This window comes from Salvelinus fontinalis, chromosome 1, assembly GCF_029448725.1.
Source record: "Salvelinus fontinalis isolate EN_2023a chromosome 1, ASM2944872v1, whole genome shotgun sequence".
NCBI lineage: Eukaryota > Metazoa > Chordata > Actinopteri > Salmoniformes > Salmonidae > Salvelinus > Salvelinus fontinalis.
In genome coordinates this window covers 47,659,660-47,683,560 of record NC_074665.1, presented here as the reverse complement: position 1 = coordinate 47,683,560, position 23,901 = coordinate 47,659,660, and the positions used below count along the sequence as shown (strand labels likewise).

Genomic DNA, 23,901 nt, shown 5'->3' with positions numbered 1-23,901 from the left:
GTGTATTTAAGTTGTTCAAATGCACAGATCACTTTATATTTCTTCAAAATTAACTACCGGTAGTTCGAAAACTGCATTCATTTCTGTCATGCTGCTTTGTTGACAACCACCATCTCGCGTACTGGGTATTCAGCGCCGCCGCTGTACTAATTCCATCCAAATAGGCTATGGCCTATAAACACGGCAAAGAACAGCTTATCTGCATAGAGTGCGCTGCATCATCCCATGGGATCTGTCAAGGCTGCGCCCAGCAGAAATATTCTAGTTCCTACACGTCACATATTTTCAAACAAAATAGGCCTTTATAAGTTAATAAACAAATGGCCAGCATCATGCTCATGCCAGTCCCATCTAGAAAGCAACGTTTGTCTTCCAAGTAGGACTGCAATAATGAGGTGGTTTGAACGTGTATGCGCACACAGCCGTTTCAGCATGTTTTGGGAGTCAAGCAAAAAAATATTCTGGAGTTGTTCCCCCCTAGGCGGAGGGGATAAGTGAAATGCAAACTGCTGCTGACAGATGGACGAACAGAGTAGGGATGGGCATTGGGCACGGTTATTCAAATATCCGAACAGATGTCTGTCAAATGAATACTCTCAAGTATTCGAATACTAACATTTAAGGCCCATTTCAATGAAAAGGCTTTGTCTAAAATTAAATGATATATGTGACATTGCTACATACAAGGATAGACCATGACATTACAAAATGTTAGTAAAACTAGTTATTGTTTATGGGGCACACTAAGTACTGGTAGCCTACACACTTTCCTGTGAGTAGCTTGTTATTGCTGATCAATCAAAGCAGCACTACTGTCAAGAGGCTCCATGTATTTAAAATGGAATTACAATTACATAATTAAATTGGCTAAACGAGTAGGCTACAATGATTAACCAACAGGTAGGCTGTTTAATATGAGTTGTAGACAAGGACGCGAGGAGCGCAGCAAAAGCCTCAATAGCTGGCTAACTAACTTAACTGGCTAGTGTAGCTAGCTTGCTTCTTTAAAAAAATAAATTGAATGCAGTCAAGACAGACACTGCCAGATGAGATGATAGATAAGTTATCACAGCAACAAGTTTGTCCAACTTGCGAGTTGGTTAGCCTACTTTGTGTCAGACACGCCCAAGTGTACAACTGCAGCCCTCCATTTGGGGCGTTCCTGCATCAACTCAACCGTGTTCCAGAGAAAACCGTGCCCGACAGGCAGGGACACAGTCTACCGGTCGCCCACGTTTCCAGCTAGCACAGAAGGCGGGAGGGACACAGTGTGCTAGCTTACTAGTTTGCGACACTGTGATAGCTCGCTAGTTAGCACACTGTCGCCTACACCTCCTTTATACCGGAGTCATCTTTGCTCCTGCCTGCCGAACACCTGCCCTCACCGTTAACAGAATTGCGGGAAAACAATGCCCGACACCCGGGGGCGAAGGACACTCTACCGGTGTGTACTAGCTATAGCTAGCTACCGTTGTCGACCCTGCCTCTTCTTGTGGGGTTTATCAGCGGGCGGCATCCAACGTTATGGTGAATTACCACCATCTACTGTACTGGAGCGCCACTGCCCATGTACTAGAGTCATAGCTTAAAAAGAGGATGCAGATGCAGGAATGCCCACATACAGGAACTCCGAATTTTGAGTTGCAGTTGCACCCTTCAACACCGGCCCATGCTCCTCTTGCGCAACTCAACACCAGTCCGTGCTTTAACAGAGTGCACCGACTCTCTTTAAATGGTCACATACACCTTTTTAGCAGATTTTATTGAGGGTGTAGCAAAATGCTTGTGTTCCTATCTCCAACAGTGCAGTAGTATGTAACAATACACACAAATCTAAAGTAAAAGAATGGAATATATAACTTAGGATGACAAATGTCAAGTGGCATTGACTGAAATACAGTAGAATAGAATATAGTATATACACATGAGTAAAGTAGTATGTAAACATTTAATAGTGGAACACTAGTCACTTTAAAAAGGGACCAATGATTCCATGTCTATGTATATAGGGCAGCAGCCTCTAAGGTGCAAGGTGGAGTAGCCAGGTGGTAGCCAGCTAGTGATGGCTATTTAGCAGTCTGATGGCCTTGATATAGAAGCTGTTTTTCAGTCTCTCTGTCCCAGCTTTGATGCACCTGTACTGACCTCGCCTTCTGGATGATAGCGGGGTGAACAGGCCGTGGCTCGGGTGGTTGTTGTTCTTGATGATCTTTTTGGCCTTCCTGTGACATCGGGTGCTGTAGGTGTTCTGGAGGGCAGATAATCACAGAGGGCAAACTCTTTGGGCAGACCGCACCACCCTCTTGGTTGCCGTACCAGGCGGTGATACAGCCCAACAGGATGCTCTCAATTGTGCATCTGTCATTGGGGCCAAGCCAAATTTCTTCAGCCTCCTGAGGTCGAAGAGGCGCTGTTGCGCCTTCTTTACCACACACCATAACAAATTATCAGTGACGTGTACGCTGAGGAACTTGAAGCTTTTCACCTTCATTGCGGTCCTGTCAATGTGGATAGGGGCATGCGAGCAAGTCCCCATTGAAGAAAAATGTGTTTCTTAAAACACGCATTCCGACTATCCGGATATGCAAACAAAATGAACGATATAATAGTTTAATAATTTCAAAATGCCCAACCCTAGAACAGAGGCCCCTGATTCTCACCCAATACAAGCATACAGCCCATTCAGGGAGGGGCGTGACATCATCCCTTGGCTCCCCACCAGACTTGGAAAATGGCTAGAACATGAACTAAGCCAGTGAAAGAGACATCCATACAAGCTTCTCCTTACAGACCAGACACACAGCCAGAGGGTGAAGGGCACTAAGGATGGTAGTCAGTGTGTGTGTGTTTAAAAACAGAGCTGAAGTGGGAGAAAGGATAGCAAGACTGACAGAAAGGAGAGAGATATGTTGGATATTAAGGCATTTGCAGGGCAGGTTACTAGGCCTATTAGAAACTAGAGGTCGACCGATTAATCGTAATGGCCGATTAATTAGGGCCGATTTCAAGTTTTCATAACAATCGGAAATCGGTATTTCTGGACACAGATTTGGCTTTTTTTTTTTTTTTTAAATACACACACTTATTTAACTAGGCAAGTCAGTTAAGAACACATTCTTATTTTCAATGACGGCCTAGGAACGGTGGCTTAACTGCCTTGTTCAGGTGCAGAACGACAGATTTTTACCTTGTCAGCTCAGGGATTCAATCTTGCAACCTTACGGTTAACTAGTCCAACGCTCTAACCACCTGCCTCATTGCACTCCGAGGAGTCTGCCTGTTACGAATGCAGTAAGAGGCCAAGGTAAGTTGCTAGCTAGCATTAAAACTTTTCTTATAAAAAATCAATCATAATCACTACTTAACAACACATGGTTGATGTTATTACAAGTTTATCTAGCGTGTCCTGCGTTGCATATAACCGATGCGGTGCACATTCGCGAAAAAGGTACTTAACCATAAACATCAATGCCTTTCTTAAAATCAGTACACAAGTATATATTTTTAAACCTGCATATTTAGTTAATATTGCCTGCTAACATGAATTTCTGTGTGTCACTTTTCTTGCAACAGAGTCAGGGTATATGCAGCAGTTTGGGCCGCCTGGCTCGTTGCGAACTAATTCGCCAGAATTTTACGTAATTATGACATAACATTGAATGTTGTGCAATGTAACAAGAATATTTAGACTTATGGATGCCACCCGTTAGATAAAATACGGAACGGTTGCTTATTTCACTGAAAGAATAAACTTTTTGTTTTCGAGATGATAGTTTCCGGATTCGACCATATTAAATGACCTAAGGCTCGTATTTCTGTGTTATTATGTCTATGATTTGATAGAGCAGTCTGACTGAGCGATGGTAGGCACCAGCAGGCTCGTAAGCATTCATTCAAACAGCACTTTCGTGCGTTTTGCCAGCAGCTCTTCGCAATGCTTGAAGCATTGCGCTGTTTATGACTTCAAGCCTATCAACCCCCGAGATTAGGCTGGTGTAACCGATGTGAAATGGCTAGCTAGTTAACGGGGTGGGCGCTAATAGCGTTTCAAACGTTACTCGCTCTGAGACCTGGAGTAGTTGTTCCCCTTGCTCTGCATGGGTAACGCTGCTTCGAGGGTGGCTATTGTCGATGTGTTCCTGGTTCGAGCCCAGGTAGGACCGAGGAGAGGGACGGAAGCTATACTGTTACACTGGCAATACTAAAGTGCCTATAAGAACATACAATAGTCAAAGGTATATGAAATACAAATCGTAGAGAGAGAAATGGTCCTATAATTCCAACCTAAAACTTCTTACCTGGGAATAATGAAGACTCATGTTAAAAGGAACCACCAGCTTTCATTGTTCTCATGTTCTGAGCAAGGAACTTGAACGTTAGCTTTCTTACATGGCACATATTGCACTTTTACTTTCTTCTCCAACACTTTGTTTTTGCATTATTTAAACCAAATTGAACATGTTTCATTATTTATTTGAGGCTAAATTGATTTTATTGATGTAATATATTCAGTTAAAATAAGTGTTCATTCTATTGTTGTAATTGTCATTATTACAAATACATTATTTAAAATTATTTTCCCCTTTTTTTCATTTTTTATTTAATTTTTATTTAATTTTTATAAAATCGGGCGATTAATCGGTATCGGCTTTTTTTGGTCGTCCAATAATCGGTATCGAAAAATCATAGTCGGTCAACCTCTATTAGAAAGTGAAAGACAGCAACATAATATTTATTTATTTTGCCATCTTCTATCTGGCTTTTATTTCAGCTGTCAGTCAACTTTCCCTTGCACTGTGACATCAAAATTGCATGACAATCTTATTTGTAGCTAGACCTACCTCTTCTAGCATTCTCATTTAAAAAAAATGTCACAGCAAAACAATTTGTCTAAATTAACTCACGTTAACCTTGAAAAAACAAGTGCATGCATTTCATTATCATTGTGTGTGAGCAGCATCACAACAACTGGTGCTGCCCATACACAACTGCTTCTTCCTCTATGCCCAGTGGATAAAAAGGAAATTCACCACACGTGGCTGGAATGTCATTCATGCAAGCATTCAAACCAGTTAGCCAATGCACAGTTGGGCACTGGTTCATTCCTCGCCATACAGTAGTCTGAATCCCTTATGCCGCATTTCCATTGAGGATTCTCCCCAGTGTTTTAGCCAAAACGCTCAGGCTTCTGTTTCCATCTACACAGGCCGGCACCCGTCTCACTGGGCCACGGCTCCTACGGACCAGCTCTGACTTGGAGCCAACTCAAGGCCCTGGGTACTTTTCAGCTTGCATTGACATAATAGCCAACTGGACTGGGTCGCACACGTCCCACGGAATGTGGAACTCCTGTTCGTTCAGCGCGCTGTTGACATCTGACACTGGAAATCCACGTAGCACATTGGGGGCGAAACAAAGGAGCCCCATTCATTTTCAATGAAGGGAAGCTAAGTGGGAAGGGGACCGTTGGGCAATAATAACATGGCTAAGGGAGCATGAACAGGGAGGGACCAAAGTTTGAGAAAGCTGAACATTATGTAAATATTCTGAGACGTCGCATTGCTATTGACCAATCGAAGCTCACTATAGTTTCCAGCCCCTACTGGATTGTCTGCTGATATCTAGCACCAACGAGGGTAAAACAAGCTTGGCTATCCAAATGTACTTGTTACACGGATCTCGGGCATGACTACCAACATTTTCACATGATTCTACATGTAAAATTGGTTTGCACTCAGTTCGCAAGTACTCCCGGCAAGCAAACGCCATTGTTGTGTTCAAGCCCTAAAACAACAGTCTTGAATGATGCAGAGGTTGTTGATTCTGCTTGCCACAAGTACTTAGTGTCACAAGCAATATGGTAACATAAACACACTAGTAGAGTGATGGGCAATCCGAGTCTTTTCGGTGAGCCGGCTCATTTGACTCCATCCAGTGAACGAGTATGCTTATTTGGATTTTTGTTCAAAATGCTTAAAAGGGCAATTCCAGCATTATAGATGTGACATTTGCACACAAAATGTCTCACAGAATTGACTTATCAAGCACAAATTAAAATGTTAATGTGTATATTTGTAGAACCCTATAGTGGAAGAGTACACAATTACAAAAATGTAAGTAATATCATTTAAGTAATTAAACAACAACTTGCGTTATGGATGTGACAGATATGGACAGGCATTTTTGGGAGAATGACACATTAGCAAAAGTCAGTGAATCTCAAAGTCTTAAGGTAAAATATTAATAGCCACTTTGAAAGTAAGGCTTGGCTACACACAAAAACAATGAAAATATATTTTTTAAAGTCATACATACACTTTAGAGGAAAATGTACAGTCGTGGCCAAAAGTCTTGAGAAAAACACAAATATTAATTTCCACAAAGTTTGCTGCTTCAGTGTCTTTAGATATTTTTGTCAGATGTTACTATGGAATACTGAAGTATAATTACAAGCATTTCATAACTGGCAAAGGCTTTTATTGACAATTACATGAAGTTGATGCAAAGACTCAATATTTGCAGTGTTGACCCTTCTTTTTCCAAGACCTCTGCAATCCGCCCTGGCATGCTGTCAATTAACTTCTGGGCCACATCCTGACTGATGGCAGCTCATTCTTGCATAATTAATGCTTGGAGCTTGTCAGAATTTGTGGGTTTTGGTTTGTCCACTCGCCTCTTGAGGATTGACCACAAGTTCTCAATGGGATGAAGGTCTGGGGAGTTTCCTGGCCATGGACCCAAAATAACAAAGTTTTGTTCCCCGAGCAATTTAGTTATCACTATTGCCTTATGGCAAGGTGCTCCATCATGTGGGAAAAGGCATTGCTCGTCACCAAACTGTTCCTGGATGGTTGGGAGAAGTTGCTCTCGGAGGATGTGTTGGTACCATTCTTTATTCATGGCTCTGTTCTTAGGCAAAATTGTGAGTGAGCCCACTCCCTTGGCTGAGAAGCATCCCCACACATGAATGGTCTCAGGATGCTTTACTGTTGGCATAGCACAGGACTGATGGTAGCGCTCACCTTGTCTTCTCCGGACAAGCTTTTTTCTGGATGCCCCAAACAATCGGAAAGGGGATTCAGAGAAAATTACTTTACACAAGTCTTCAGCAGTCCAATCCCTGTACCTTTTGCAGAATATCAGTCTGTCCCTTTTTCTGGAGAGAAGTGGCTTCTTCTCTGCGCTTCTTGACACCAGGCCATCCTCCAAAAGTCTTCGCTTCACTGTGCGTGCAGTTGCACTCACACCTGCCTGCTGCCATTCCTGAGCAAGCTCTGTACTGGTGGTGCCCCGATCCCGCAGCTGAATCAACTTTAGGAGATGGTCCTGGCGCTTGCTGGACTTTCTTGGGCGCCCTGAAGCCTTTTGACAAACAATTGAACCGCTCTCTTTGAAGTTCTTGATGATCCGATAAATGGTTGATTTAGGTGCAATCTTACTGGCAGCAATATCCTTGCCTGTGAAGCCCTTTTTGTGCAAAGCAATGATGACGGCACATGTTTCCTTGCAGGTAACCCTGGTTGACAGAGGAAGAACAATGATTCCAAGCACCACCCTCTTTTTCAAGCTTCCAGTCTGTTTTTCAAACTCAATCAGCATGACAGAGTGATCTCCAGCCTTGTCAACACTCACACCTGTGTTAACGAGAGAATCACTGACATGATGTCAGCTGGTCCTTTTGTGGCAGGGCTGAAATGCAGTGGAGATTCAGTTAATTTGCATGGCAAAGAGGGACTTTGCAATTAATCTGATCGCTCGTCATAACATTCTGGAGTATATGCAAATTGCCATCATACAAACTGAGGCAGCAGACTTTGTGAAAATTTATATTTGTGTCATTCTCAAAGCTTTTGGCCACAATTGTACCATTATGTGTGACTGTGCAAAATGTGTGTTTATATAAGATATTCACCAAACGTCATCATAATACTTTTGGCGTCATCTGAAAATGCACTGTACCTCAAAGAACCAAGAAATCACCAGTATATTGTATAGTTATTGCATAGGCTATCAAAGTGTACTTGAGTCCCATGAATGCCCAAATGTGCAAAAAAAATATTAGAAAATCTCTCATTTTCATTGAGAATTAGAGTGCTGCATACCTCAATCATATAAATAGTTGCACTTTCATAACACTAGAGGAAAATGTTATGGATGTGACAAGGTCCCAAAAGACACTGCACTCCATTTCAAATGTACAACGTTTTAGTAATTTCATTCAAGATCATTAAATGACAGATGTTTTAAAATATTAAATGTTATCAATCACCTACTGAGTAACAGAATACACTGTTAAAGTTTATTTTTAAGATGAGGCTTTGTCTTGATCTAACACCCTTTAATCTGCCAGCACAGGCTCTATGAAACGGTACCCCCCCCCTATAATTTTCCACAAATTGACACAGGGACTGAACTTGACCTGCAGCCACCCAAGTCTGGTCGTCCTTGGCTGGCAAGATGTACACAAATCGTTCCTCCTCAAGAACTGCATTTCAACAGCACCTGAGTCGGTCTGTTACCAGTCCCACAAACTGCCTGTATATATACACACACACACACACACACACCAAATATACCAAACATTAGGAACAGCTTCCTAATTAAGTTGCACTCCCCCTCTATAAAAGGCGTTGAAAGCATTCCACAGGGATGCTGGCCCATGTTGTTCTTAATACAGACGGGAAACCGTTGAGCACCCAGCAGCGTTGCAGTTCTTAACACAAACCGGTGCGCCTGGCACCTACTACCATACCCCATTCAGAGACACATTTTCGTCTTGCCCATTCACCCTCAATGGCACACATACACAATTCATGTCTCAATTGTCTCAAGGCTTAAATATCCTTTAACCTGTTTCCTCTCATTCATCTACATAGATTTTAAAGGTGATTTAACAAATTACATCAATAAAGGATAATGGCTTTCATCGAGAGTCACCTAGTCAGTGTGTCATGGAAAGAGCAAGTGACCTTAATATTTTGTAGACTCCGTGAATACCTCTAACCCTAGACTCAGGGATTGATACACTGATTTCATTCCCTTGTTTGAGCTAGCTGGACTCATTCCTTATCTCTACTGTATCTTGACATATGCCATTTTGTTGACGTTTTTCCTATTTCGAGTTCATCTTAATTTTCGTTACGTGAAATAATAAAAAGGTTTAATTGAAATAACCTACCACTGGTGCAGGGTTTGCACTTTCATAGACATTTATTGTCAGGTCGTAAATCACCTCAGGCTTGACAGCTGCAGTTCACAAGCACGTGCAGGACAGACTACACAGATACATTGTCAACCGTTCTTACTCAAGGAAGTAAACCAACTCAGCATGACCGGTGAAATTGTATGGATTAAGAACTTAAATTATGCAATGCTACAGTTAGCAGAACAACATGACTGCAGTTCATATGATAACGTGAGTAGATCCAAAATATATCCCACACGATAAAAAAGGCCAGCAAGCTTGTTTGCAAACACCATGATCGCGTTATAAAGTGTTGCAGACTAGTGAGTCATTAATCTTGTTATGAAGCATTCGTAACGGTCACATCCGTTACGCTTAGAACGAGTAAGTTACTGGCAGAGAAAGGAAACCAATTATACATCACCTAAGCACTTGATTAAAGTTAGCTCTGCACAGAAAGTTTGCATACAATCATACTCGAAACGCATAACAATAACAACCTTTCCTCAAAAACGTTACGATTGTAACACTGCCTGTCCAAATCAGCGTTCTTTCTATACTAGCATTCATAGACACATTTAAACAAATATATTTGTTTCATTAACCTCCCGACTTGGTCAGAAACATAGGGGGACAAATGAGGACCAAAACAAAATTCTGTGAGCCATTGCCAAAAGCTATGAATTCTGGTTGACTGAAAAAACGTATTTTGAGACTGTATCCTACTTTGTACTAACAATAACATTCAATTTGGCAAATAAAGGACAAATGTAGTCTTTAAATAAACACATTCAAGGTAAATATGATAGTAGTTTAATTAGGAAATAAGCTATTTGTTTTTTCATGCTCAGGTTGAACTTACAATAAAAAATACACATAGAACCATAAAAATATTGCACATCTCTAATGTAAAGCACAAAAGGGTAGGCCACCATTGTCAGACCCTGAAATGTAAGGTCAAATACATTTTTACCTGGCCAAATTCTTAAAATGGCCTGCAAAAAAAAGTTTAACACACTACCCACTATTTGTTTCTGCAGTGAGGATTCATCCCATTTAGATAAATATTTTTAACTTCTCTGCAGAAAAACATTGTTTTGAACTCAAAAAGCAGTAGTAGCTGTATGCAAATCACAGCTGAACGGCTCTTTCACAGATGCGATTCGGTTCCCCGACTTTCACCAAAAAGAGCCGTTCGACCCATCACTTAAAGCTGTTATTAACATAAAACACTGGCAGCAATTGATGTTTAAGTCAAAATGGAAAATACCAGTGTCCTTAAACTGGACATGGTCACCAATACAAAAATAAATACAGTTAATTATGGCACTGAAAATACATATTTCAAGAAGGTAATATGCTATATTGTTAAGACTTAGGTTGGCATTGAGTGCCTACATAATACCCAAGCATTGTAACAAGTAGTCAGAGTAAAGAGAGCATTGGAGGGTACGACTGGCGAGCCATCTCAGGAAGCTAAGATGACAATGTATGATCATTAAATGTCCTTGAGCTAATTCTAGCTTGTTAGTCTACGTTGTATCAACCAACTCTTTACAATGTTTGTAGCTACCTTGGTAACTAGAAAACCAGTTCTGCTCTCCTGCTAGTGTAACCGATGCAGGCTACCAGTACCAACTAGATACTTGTATGTGTACACCCCTTCCCCTCAAATTAGTGGATTCGGCTATTTGCTGACAGGTGTATAAAATTGAGCACAGATGCATGCAATCTCCATTGACAAACATTGGCAGTAGAATGGCCTTACTGCAGAGCACAGTGCCTACCAATGTAGCACGTTATAGGATGCCACCTTCCCAACAAGTCTGCCCAGGCCAACTCTAAGTTCTGTTATTTTCAAGTGTAAACATTTGGAGCAACAACGGCTGAGCCGTGAAGTGGTAGAGCACATAAGCCCCCCCATCCCCCCAAGTGCCTTAGGGTGTAAAAATCTGGAAGCAATGTCAGCACAAGAACTGTTTGTAGGGAGCTTCATGAAATGGTTTTCCATGGCCGAGCAGCTGTGCACACAAGCCTAAGATCACCATGCGTAATATCAAACGTCAGCTGGAGTGGTGGAATCACGCTTCACCATCTGGCAGCCGACGGACAAATCTGGGTTTGGCCGATACCAGGAGGACTCTACCTGCCCCAATGCATAGTGCCAACTGTAAAGTTTGGTGGTGGAGGAATAATTATCTGGGGCTATTTTTCAGTTCGGGCTAGGCCCCTTAGTTCCTGTGAAGTGAAAGCTTAATGCTGCAGCATACAATGACATTCTAGACAATTCTGTGATTCCAACTTAGTGACAACAGCTTGAGGAAGGCCCTTTCCTGTTTCAGCATGACAATGCCCCATGCACAAAGCAAGGTCCATACAGAAATGGTTTGTCAAGATCAGTGTGGAAGAACTTGACTGGCCTGCACACAGCCCTGACCTCAACTCCATCAAACACCTTCGGGATGAATTGGAACACCGACTGAGAGCCAGGGATAATCGCCCAACATAAGTAACCGACCTCACTAATGCTATTGTGGCTGAATGGAATCAAGTCCCAGCAGCAATGTACCAACATGTTGTTATAGCGGGATGGACCATAACTCCATATTAATACGCATGATTTTGGAATGAGATGTTTGACGAGTTGGTGTCCACATACGTTTGGTCATGTAGTGTACGTCGTTTGACTGCTGTCGGAATCTGGAATTAACGTTAGTAAACTAGCTAGGTAGTAGTCGTTTGCAATCGGTCATAAAATATCAATTTCAGTACATTATACCATTACATTTGCAGAAAACCTAGTTAGGCGAACCCACAGACATTGAATTATTCACCATTGACACAAGAAACCCGGAGAAGGCTAGCTAACTCGGCTAACATTACCTTATCAGAGTCGAGGTCGGGGTCAGCCTGGCTCAGTCGGTACAGAAATGATTTCGGATCTCGGCACAGCGTCTGTCGTGTTGTTAAGAAATACGTTCCCCCCACATTCAAGCGAACCCATTTGGATACCCCGTTACTGGTTGACTGGGTTTTTCCCCCGGTAGAATGAGTCAAACACCTCCGATAAACGGAACCACAAGTATCGGAGCTGTTTTCTGCCATCCCCTCTTCTACGCCCTCTGGTATGACTGGGTGAGGCTGTTGACAGGAAGCTTTTCCTCTCCAGTAGGCTCCACGCCATGCACTGGGCTGCGTTCAGTACGAAAAAAACGTAGTGGAACGTAAACGGTGCTGTTCTGAACGACCAGTTAAAAAATAGAGGGGATGGGTTGTGGATTCAAAATGCACCGCTGCCCGTTAAATAAATCACTCATTGCTTCCAGACACACCATCCAAATAGCGCAAACGCACCTCATAGTCCCGGAGTGTCAAACTCACCACGGCGAGCCGAAGCGGTTTTCATTTCAATCAAGACCTAGACTACCAGGTGAGGGGATTTCCTTACTAATTAGTGACCTTAATTCAATCAAGTACAAAGGTGTCGCGAAAACCTGCAGACAGTCAGCCCTCTGTGGAATGAGTTTGACACTTATCAGTCTGTTCACGACATGAGCAGGTATAAAAATAACAGGTTCAAGAACGTGGGACCGTGTCGTTCAGTACAAGCAGTTACGAAACGTAGCATACGTTTAATCGAACTGAACGCACCCCAGGCGATACCACTCCCTTTCCTCCATCTACTAGAGGCCTACCACGCCACTTATAGCATATGTAGTGAGCAAAGGGCAGAATAATTTCAAACGTATCTCTGAAATACATAACATTCCTATCAATGTACACAACATTATTGAAATCAGGATACAGTAGACCTTACATTTCTATAGCTATGTTGGAATGTTAACACTTTCTTGCAAGCCGTTATATTCTATCAATTTAACATTATGCAGAAAACTGATGGACAGATACATTTGTAATGTTTCAGCAGTCATGTATTATGTCAGGTTCTAACAGAAGACAAGAGGCATGGTTTTATTGTATGCCTAAATCCCTACATGCTTTAATTACTGGACTACCAAGCATTACGTGGAAAATTCATCATTCAACTACTGACCTAGCGCACAAATAATCAGAGAGAGAATGAACAGATTCATTAAATTATCAGAAATATGATTAAATTACTGAGCAAATAGAAAATGTATATGATATAGTAAGAAAAAAAAGCTGTAAAATATTATAGTTTACAATAATTATTCACATTCAAAGGCTTTACATCTCAATACATACACAACATGGCCCCTGAACATGACTTCAATCCAAATATGATTCATATATTAGAATTTAAATAACACAGAATGAACTAGAGGCTAAACAATAGCCATCAAATAACCTTATACAAGAATAAAAATACAAAAACTGTATCCTAATATCATTGCATTTCTTGCTTCAGAGTTCAATAATACATTGTCTGTACATCACAGTTCTAGTCGGTTACAAACCAGGTAGAGTATTACATACAATGTAACCGACTGCCGCCCAACTTGATAAAAAAAAAAAAAAAGTCTAGCAAGAGAGCAAACACTTTCTATAGTGTTTCCTTACTTTAGAGAGATAGATACAGCAATTTCATCTCTTATTTGGATCAGATACCATTTAGCTGACATCAAAGCACGTTCAGCCCAAACCAGAGGCCCGCGGCTACTATTCACTCGCTCCAGTCACAAAAGGCAAATCAATCGCTTGATACATGGGCCATAATTGGGCCAGGTATCACGTTGTAGAAAAACCATAGGAACACTCCCAATGAACCTTGATAACCCAAACAAGGCAAAGCTGCAAAACTTGCCCTGGGACTACAGCTTTACTGTGATTGCTTCCAAGAAATGATAGTATAGTATTATGGATGTAATGCTTTGTTGATGTTTTCCTTATCACCAAAGCTGTTCAACATGGTGGTCAGCATTAGATTGAGTTTTAAACAGGACATACTTAAGATGAACTGACAATCCCACCCCCAAAAGACTAAAAGTATTCAAACCACAAAGAAATAGCCAGTGAATGGTAAAGAACAGCCAAATAATTCAATAATATTAGCCATGGTTGCCAATGCAGACAAAATACCCACCTTAACTTTAATAAAACTACATCGCCAGTGCCCTGGGAGAGAAGCAGACAAGGCTGAGCTACAAAACTGGCCGTGCAGGAAAGCTAAGCGTGTCTTATGATAAGAGAGTACAAGCTAGTGGCATGTTCACCTACCCCGTATTGGCAATGTAATGGATCTACTATTAGGGACTGTCCTCATAGTCTCAGTCTATGGAGAACCAATGCTGAAGCAGAGCTATTCATAGCTACGCCCCACTTTGGGGACCAGCGATCCACTCCGAAACATTAACCTACAGACCCAAACTGAACTGCAATCATTAAGTACCAAGAGCCTTGAAAACCAATTAAAAGATTATACTCTGTGGACAATGGGGGTCAGACTAAAAATCTAGTTTATTTGGTTAGTGCCTGGTTGCAGTAAGATACTGAACCAGGCAATAGTCTGCTCTAAGTATGGAATATGTGAAGTTCAGGTCTGATCACAGAGGCATACAATGTTGGATTAAGAACTGGGTTGAGTGTAATACTGTGTTGGGATAGGCTCTGGTATACAAGTGATGCTGGATTGTGTTTTGTGGTTGAACAAGGAAACCAATCCTTGCACTCAGGTGGTCCGAATGGTACCTCATGCCAGTGGAATTATACAGACAAGCCTGTCCTCTCCCTTTCCCTTGCAGAATATACAAGATGCCGATGTGCATGGAAGCAGTCACATCAACACATGGAAAAATGCATTTAGAAGCTTCACAGAGAGCACAAAGAACAAGCAAAGCAAACCTTAAATCCCATGGTCTTTTTTCCCCCCTATTGGTTCTGCTTATTTCAGAGAAATAAAATAAACAAGGTCTAGATGCCATAGATGCTAGCGTCTCTAAAATAGCTTCTTTTTTTTTCTTTTCTTTTTTTAACATTGCTGTGAAGGGCACTCAGGAGGGTGTCACTCTGCTCCGTGATCGGCCTCAGAGCTAGGAGGAAGGAGTGGCGCAGGAGGAACTGCTCTCCTATAGGCCAAGGTTTTGGTGCTTGTGATAGATCTTTCTCCACACTTCCTGGATTTTCTTACACCACTTGTCTGCATTTCCGCTCGGGTCCATCAGATAGTATGTTCGATTGGGCTGTAAATAAATGTCAACAAATATCAAATAAATAAAAAATTCAAAGCTGAGAAAGTCAATATAGTCAGAAGAGACCAGAGTTTGTGATCATGTCAGTTTGTAGCTTCAAACGGTTGCTTTTTACCAATATAATTTTTTCTACAGTCATTACAGTGTCGTCAATAAGTGTTAATTGCAGTTAACATTTACCGTGTGGACAAAGAAGGTCTTAAAGTTCTTGGCCTCTGGACGCAGCTCGGGGGACCAGGGGATCTCCCCCTTCAAGACCTTGTTGACAGGGTCCACGTAGTACAGGTGTGGCCCTTCAGTGAGGAGCAGCTGTCTCCGTCGAGCAAACAGGCCCTGCAATGGAATCATGAGACATGGCATGAGATCACCACCAGAGGGGGCTAGTTCTAAGAGTGTGGCATTACACACAAGAGGTGGTATTCCCCGTCGCTGCTGACCTAGAATCAGCTTTCTCCAGCTCTAACAAGTGAAACTACACACAAACACTGCTCCTCATTGTCAACAACTAAACAATTGGTAAGATCAAAGTGATACTCTTAAGAACTTACTTACTATGAAAACACTGAGATGTAAGGTTTGGCTTCCACTCACCTTCCGTTTATCCACTGGGCCCATTTTCAGGATCAAATTATTCTCAACAAACTGGTGCCTGTGTAAGCCAGTAATATTAAGGGTTATGAGCAAGTACTTCCAAGCAAAGCTAAGCAATGTAAACAAACAGTTCTTACAACACACTTCAAACTATCAATGTACATTCCAACGTCAAATGCTCATGGTCACACCGAATTAAAAAAAAATAAAAAATTTGCTAGGAGAGAGTTCCTCAGAGTAGGGCTCACCAGGGGTTTCCACTGGTCTGTTTGTCCAGCAGCAGCTGCTTCTCCTCCTCGGAGAACAGCAGGTCCAGCTCAAACGAGTTGTTGTCCAGGTCGTGGATGTACTGCTCAATGTTGCTGCTGGACCTCTGCGGCGCTGGGGGAATGGTCTCAGGCGTGGAGAGCGAGTGGGATGAGCTGGACTGGGCCACCTGCATGCTGCTGAACTGGCTCAGGAGGTCATCATACTGGGGAAATACAGAAGATTGGGGCAGAAGGTGGTTAGTTGGATTATTGCATGGGCTTTTGCATGGCACAAAGATATAGATTCAATGAATTAACAGGATTCTTGAAAGATCACCACAGGCCAATATGGCATGGTGGCCAAGTTTCATGTTGCCAAGTTCTATGTATGGGTGGAAGTGTCTCACGTTTCCATAGCAGTCCTCATCATCCTCAGACATGGCTGGCAGGTAGGGGGTGAGCTTGGGTGGTGTCTGCACATGGAGGTCTCCCCAGGAGATGGTCTCGAAGAACGGGTGTCCCCTCAGGGGGTCGTACCCTCCCATCTCCTCGCAACCGATTCTCTTGGAGGGGTCCAGCGACTGAGAGAAACAGAATCGCATTAATATACACAAACACACTGACCCATAGCCTTCTAATCTTACTACAATTTATTAATCCAGTCTGTGGATAATCGAGAGACGCACCATAACATGTCGAATCCTATACTACAGTGCTCGTATTACAGAATTACTTTGAGTATATTGATGAAAACAAGACCTACCAAAAGCTGTTCAACAAGATCTTTCGCTTTGGGGAAGAACTTCTCTGGAAATTCATACTCCAGCTTGATTATCTTCTGGAATATTAGGTACTCGTTTCTGGTCAGAAGTAAGCATAGAAGGACAGTTTGTGAAGTAGAAGTAAGAGCAGCTCCATAAAACATAATATCCAGATGAGTTTATCACAAGTTTAGTACTAGACTAAAACAAAAAAGGTGAGAGGCCGCAAGCATACATCGTGCTCTACTTACCCAGCTCTGAAGGGTGGTAGCCCAGCCACCAGCTGATAGACTATGCATCCCAAGGCCCAGAGGTCAGAGCTGAAACACATAACCAGTTGATGTCAATATGATATCCTACCGGAGAAGGACAGACATTCACTAACTGCATGGAAAAACAATGCATTGGCACAACACTGCAAAGGAGTAGAAGAAAACCGAGTGAGTTGTGAAGAGGTACTCCATGTTCGAATCCCAGTTACCTCTTGCAGGCAGATTTCTCTGTCAGCAGCTCTGGAGACACGTACTGCGCAGTTCCTACAAAGGAGTTCGCTCTCGCTGCAAAACAATAAGGGGGTATGAACCAGACAACACACCTGATGTGACTGATCAAAACTTTAAAACTAACAAATTTCGGTATTAAACTAAAAACATAAAATAAGGGAATGTTCAGGGAGGAATAAATTGCAATTATTGCTTCCTGTTGATAAACATCTACCTTGTTTGCTATCGGAAGATAATTGCTTTGCCGTTCCAAAATCTGTTATTTGAATGTGCATGTCTTCATTCAGTAAAATATTCTCAGGTTTAAGGTCTCTGAAAGACAAAATAAACAAATGTGAGGGAACCTAGTCAACCTACATTTTCAATAACAGAATATGGCATAGCAAGAAGGGCTCATTTGTGTTAACAGTGGCAGCAAGTTTACAAGTCGAGTTATTCATACAAATACTGTATATTTCATGTTAAAATGTATTATATAAATTGAACTAGAATATCCTGTAACATATGACAGGCTTACCAGTTCAGACATTTCCTACCTGTGAATAATCCCCTTCTCATGCAAATATTCTAGTGCGCAAACAATTTCCGCCGAGTAGAATCTAGTACAGGTCTCATCAAAAGAACCGATTTTGCGAATATATTTCAAAAGCTCTCCATTCTTAGCATAGCTAAGGCCAAAATCTGATAGCAAGTTGTTAAGGAAAACTACACGTCAAAGGAACACAAACAAGAGACAAAACATTTGAATCATACAGACTAGATAAGTTGCTAAGCAAATGGGTGATGCAGCCAGGCTCCGAGTCATCGTGGTCTCGTCTTATTAAAGGATACACAACTTTTCATCATCTTGAAATGTAAAGTAGAGTTTGACAAAGAATGGGTGATCTAGGTTTGACATCACATCCCTTTCTCTTTTCACGTACTGTGCCTTGTTCTCTTTCATAATATGCCGCTTCTCCAAAATTTTTACTGGAAGAGAGAAAAGTTAGGAGTAAAGTTGAGGGTTAATAGCAGAAAAGAAAACACGATAAACAGAAACTTTGCACTTCTGACAATCCTTAACCTGAGAAAATACCATTGAAGAGAAACAGGTATTGCACATGGAAGCGGAGTTCGACATGAATGCCTACATTTCAACTTACTTGCATATTCTTTTGCCGTTGCCTGTTCTCTTGCAAGGACAACCTAGAGAAAAAAATATACAATGTTTGAAGAAAATATATTTCAACAACTAAAGCAGTAAACCACTTCATCACCATAGTAAATGAGGTGCCAGGCTAACTTAAAATCCATTAACTACTCAGCCATTCCTTTACAATAAACATTAATTGAAGTTGAGTCACTGGAGTATTTGACTACAAAAATGCTTGCGTGTAACATCTGAGACTAATTCGTAAAATGGAATGCAGGCTACATACGGTTGAGAACGAGCCCTCTCCTAGTATCTTGCCGAATTTGAAGTCCTCTGGCCTCTTTTTGCGCGGCTGAGAGGCCTGCCGGAGCTCGGAGCCCTGGCTGGTAGGCTTGCCCGGAGCCCGGGACTCGGAGGTGGGGCCATCCATGCTAGGACAGTGGCTGCTACTTGCGCCTGGGATACCAAGTGGCGAGCAGGAGTCGGGCTGATTTCTTACCATTGATGGATGTGGGCAGGAACAGATGACAACGCTGGATTGAATGGGCACAACATCATACTGTAAAGGAGAGGAGAAAGGGGCGACATTAGGTGACTTAACCACAACATAGGCATGATTGTCTGTCTAGACTTGGGGCCATCTAAATCATCAAGTTTTTTGCTCAATCATTCTCAGTTATGTGAATGATTGAGGACAACAACCAACCGAGCCACTGACTGTTCACCCGCTATCATCCAGGAGGCGAGGTCAGTACAGGTGCATCAAAGCTGTGACCGAGAGACTGAAAAACAGCTTCTATCGCAAGGCCATCAGACTGTTAAACAGCCACCACTAACACATTAGAGGCTGCTGCCCTATATACACACACTTGAAATCACTGGCCACTTCAATAATGGAACACCGGTCACTGTAATGTTTACATATTTTGCATTACTCATCTCATATGTATATAGACTGTATCTTAGTCTGTCGATCTGACATTGCTCATCCAAATATTTATATATTCTTAATTCCATTCCTTAGATGTGTGTATTGTGAAATTGTTAGATATTACTGCACTGTTGGGAGCTAGAAACAAGCATTTCGCTACACCAGCAATAACACCTGCTAAACACGTATGTGACCAATCAAATTTGATATTTCATGTCTTGTATCAAACACACCAATAGCGTTTTCCTGCCAAGAGTACTTGTGAAGACAGTGCAAACCGATTTTCTATGTATAAACGCATGAAAATGTCTGCAGTCAGACGTCAACAATCAGTAGATGAATGGGAAATCCACATTCGGTGCGATGTGTGTAGTGTAAAGGGTTATGTGGATAGGGCTAAATTGAAATGTTTCTAAGAAGAAATATTGAAAGCTGATGCATAACCATGGTAGCAATTAAAAGGGAACAGTTTAGAGATTATGGAAAAATGTGACTAATAGTGAGTACACAACCGTTCACTTGATGAGACTCAATCCAAACATTACACTTGATTTTATGTGCATTTTACATTTGACTGTACTTCTTGCCGCATTTGTTGACTACGAAATGTGAAAATACACTGGATACATTCAGTAACATGATAAGAATAATGCCCTCATAGCTGTGCCATTGAGGAACTAGAGCACACACACTTGTTTTGTTTGGAACACAGCCCCGTATCCCCTACATCACACAAGTAATGTTTTTTTACACAATCCAAAAACGGTCCATTAGAAATCGCAATCTGGGTAAGGTGGGCATCATTTGAAAGCTAGTTATACTGCCAACATTAGAAAATAGGATCTTACATTGTTAGGCTGTCACAAGGCAATTCATAGAGGCAGATTGTAATTGTGGTGCGCATAGAATGGAGTCATGAGGACATTCAGATGCGTGGTCAAATTTTCTTCACAATACAACAAACAGGCTCATTCTGTTCAGAATGACCCAAGGTATAAAGCCATGTCATCTTTTAACAGTACATCAAATGTAGTGATCATAAACGTTGACACTGTATATTACATGAGGTTTATGATATAGAAATTTACATTTGGACTCAGAGGGTGTTTGGCTTGCTTGTATGACAAAGGTACTTATTATCCTCAACCTCTCATCATTCCAAATACATCAACTCCTCTTAATTAACAGCATTTCCCTCACCCAGACAAAAAAACTATTGCAACCGTTTCCAATAAGCAGGAGGGATGGAGGCAACTTATTGCGGTGTGCAGTGCTCAAGTTCAGAACGGCTGTCAGTCAAAACCCATACAGCGCTGTGAAGTGCAGACCCTAAGCTCTGAAGTCCTGTATAGCATATCTTACTGTACTGCCAATCTAGGCACAAATCAGCCATTTTCAAACTGTATATGGGTAGGAGTGTAAAGGGCTACGCTATGCCATGTTCAGTCACAGTTCTTTAAGAGTGTATGTGTGAACAAAAACAGCTCAAACTCTGTTCTCTGGAGTGTCTGAGGGCCCCACGAGGAGGCAGGCTAACTCAACCTAGACATGTGCAGGAAAGCACACTGTACCAAACTGTCAACATGTACATGAGGGAATCTAAGAAAGACATGTTAATTTAATCCCCACTGTCATGGGACAGTATTTCCTTTGCACTTTTGAGTCATGATTAGTGTCGTTTCTATACATTTTGTCATGTCTGGGAGACAGGTTGGCTAGGTGTTTGAAAATAAGGATAGCTGGCAGGGCTCCAAGCCCAAGTAGGAGCACAGGTGAAGAGCATTATGTTCTATTTACAACCTTGGGCTCGTTCCACTCCAGACATGCTTAGTTGAGGATGAGGCAAAACCTCAAGGCAACAAAAAAAATGCCATTAATATAACGTGGACATTCTTGAATCATCTAGCTATTTAGGTCATCATGATCAGTAAGTGACCTCATACCTTATGCTCACTATGGGGCAATTTAATCACAAGGGGTGGAGATGTATCTAGTTGACAAGACAATGTGAAGTAGATAAACTCCCGACCCAACCCTTTCCCTGGAAGAAAAATCCCACTTATGTCCTCCAGTGAGAGACGTCAAATGGTCGACACCAAATGCTTATACGATTACATTCATGACAAAATATATTTTTTTAATTGACTGGTGCTCAAAAAAACAATTATATAATGTGGTGCATTTTCATAAGCAAAGAGCTAACTAGCATCCCGCCTACCATCCTGTCATTAACTAGCTAGCTAATGCTAACAAGAAAATTAGCATTGGCTAACAGCTTGCGAATGTGAGCGAGGACGCCCAATGGTTGTTTCAATTAGTAAGCAAGCATCACGAGTGATCAGGAAGCCAGTTGCTCTTTAAAATGGCAAACATACAAGCACCATCTAAAGTCCTATAACCGGCCAAATGAAAAGCTTTAGATTTTATAAATATCCACTTCCAAAATTGTAAACTGAGTTAACATGCGAACGTTAGCTTGCTAAGTTACCCAGTTTAGGCTGGGAAATGAGAAGCTAGCTAGCTTTTTCAGCTAGTTCAGCAAAAGGGAGACATTTATTATTATCATTAGTCGAACACGGACAAGTGAAATCTCGAGCGAGCTGCTACTGTAGCTCGTCAACCGCGACACACAACAAGGTGTGGTCAGATTGGTTCCTTATCCATCGGCGAACTACCTAACGTTACATCGTATTGATTCGGTTATGTAGCTAGGATGCGCGTTTACATGGGTCTCATGTCTGCTAACGTAAACAACTAGTTTGTTAGCATCATCGGCTAATTCTAGAGCTGACGCTTGAAATATTCAACAACAAGTTAGCTGTGTCAAATAGTTAAGTAGGTAGGAAGCTATCTAGATATCAAGTTAATTTCCCAATAGCTAAAGTTAGCCCTTGTATAGCTAACGTTAGTTATTTTAAATCTAAATATTGAAAACATGAACTAGTTCGCAATCCCTTTGCAGCAACGGTTAGCTAACGTTAATGCGTTGGATAGTCAGCCGCCAGTTAAACGCCAAATTGGCTGGCTGGCTAACAACCTGGAATTCAACTCACTTACGTTAACTAAAAGTAAAGCGAGCTAGCATGCTGGCAGGATAACTTAATTGACAAACTAGCCAATTTAGCCAACAGAATAGCCAAAAGTATCTACACACAGTCGTTAACTAACTTAACGTTAGAACATTTCAAACAATGTACAACAACCTAGTTATAACGTTAAGTTAATGTTCCTATTTCCTAACCAAACCAACATTTTACGCTAGTAATCAAGCTAACTGTTCCTCAAACTAGCTCGGTGAACTGAAGTGAAAAAAAAAAGGTTTGAAAACGTAACGTTAGCTAGGTACCTCAAAGGAATGGACCGCGTCTTGTACCGTTAGTTACTATTTATTCCACAACAACGTCAAATCGAGACGATTTCATCTAGCTAGCTAGCAGTATTTCATTAAACTGCAATTTTCGTCCTCATGCTAGGCTAGCCAATGCATCCCATTGGCACTGGAATCCGTGAAAATGGATTGGCTAAACTAGATAGAATAAGGACGAACAAAGCAGTTAAAGCGACAATTTCCATCCCTACATTGGGGCACGTTTTCAAACCATTTCACTAGAAGTTCACCAAGGTGCAAATATATTGGCATATGGTCGTTTCGACTATTCCCTGTAAAAACTGGTCGAAATGTTTTGGTTAGCTAGTCAGAGGTCCTCGTACTGCTGCGCTGTTTTAAATGAGGGCCTAACACATAGAAAATGTTGTCAAACTGCCGCCAAACAATACATCTTGAGCAACGGCTTCGAATTGAAATTCTGATGAAAGAGCCAATACTCACTATTTGACTTGTAGCTCTTGCCATGGAAGTTATCCGCGAGTATTTATTTGGAAAAAAATATTACAGAACCTCCATTAATGGCTGCCTCTGCACCTTCATTTTTCCAGCTGTGACGTCGTTCCACAACAATGTTACCGCAAAGACAGAAGATGATAGGCCTACTTCTCTGTATCCGCCCCCTTCGCATCGTTTCGACTGAACTTCGTCAATATGAAGACGGCGATAGTCGTTTCAGGAAAAGTTCCAAAACGTCTTGCTTAAGCCTATTTCAAAGCGCCTTTGCATTGCATAACTAGCAGCATACAAAATACGTTACGGCTATTTAATAGGCCTTTACTGTATATAGTATTCACACTGCAGATACTCCATGTCATGGTCTTCTCTTTCAAATGTTTGAAACTTAGTATGTCCAAGTACAACCCATGTTCAAATATATTTTCTACCATCCACTCACTTTTCATACTCTATCTTCTCTTTGCTGTTGGTGCCTATGTCATTGAATACCCATCTCTGATACTTTTCTTGTTCATATTGTAGGGAATTCGGTGGGTA

At 41.6% G+C, this 23,901-nt stretch overlaps 2 protein-coding genes across 3 annotated transcripts in view; both read right to left on the bottom strand.

The window, feature by feature from the left end:
• The window catches only part of kctd5b (potassium channel tetramerization domain containing 5b), a 39,421-nt gene extending 26,367 nt beyond the window's left edge, over positions 1-13,054 (bottom strand). For both annotated transcript variants that reach the window (XM_055924285.1, XM_055924294.1), the window contains exon 1: positions 12,068-13,054. In XM_055924285.1, coding sequence (XP_055780260.1) covers positions 12,068-12,289 — 222 coding nt within the window. In that variant the 5' untranslated portion in view covers positions 12,290-13,054. The remainder of the gene's footprint in view (positions 1-12,067) is intronic.
• A 100-nt stretch (positions 13,055-13,154) lies between these two features.
• Positions 13,155-23,494, bottom strand: pdpk1b (3-phosphoinositide dependent protein kinase 1b). The gene is made up of 14 exons (XM_055924275.1): positions 23,350-23,494; positions 18,876-19,148; positions 18,600-18,642; positions 18,289-18,426; positions 17,994-18,138; positions 17,672-17,769; positions 17,436-17,511; positions 17,206-17,274; positions 16,957-17,053; positions 16,601-16,774; positions 16,194-16,417; positions 15,946-16,003; positions 15,535-15,687; positions 13,155-15,345 (listed from the first exon to the last, which is right to left on the bottom strand). Exons 1-14 carry the CDS (start codon positions 23,371-23,373, stop codon positions 15,232-15,234), a joined length of 1,686 nt encoding a protein of 561 aa, XP_055780250.1. The 5' UTR covers positions 23,374-23,494; the 3' UTR covers positions 13,155-15,231.
• Between the last annotated feature and the right edge of the window lie 407 nt (positions 23,495-23,901).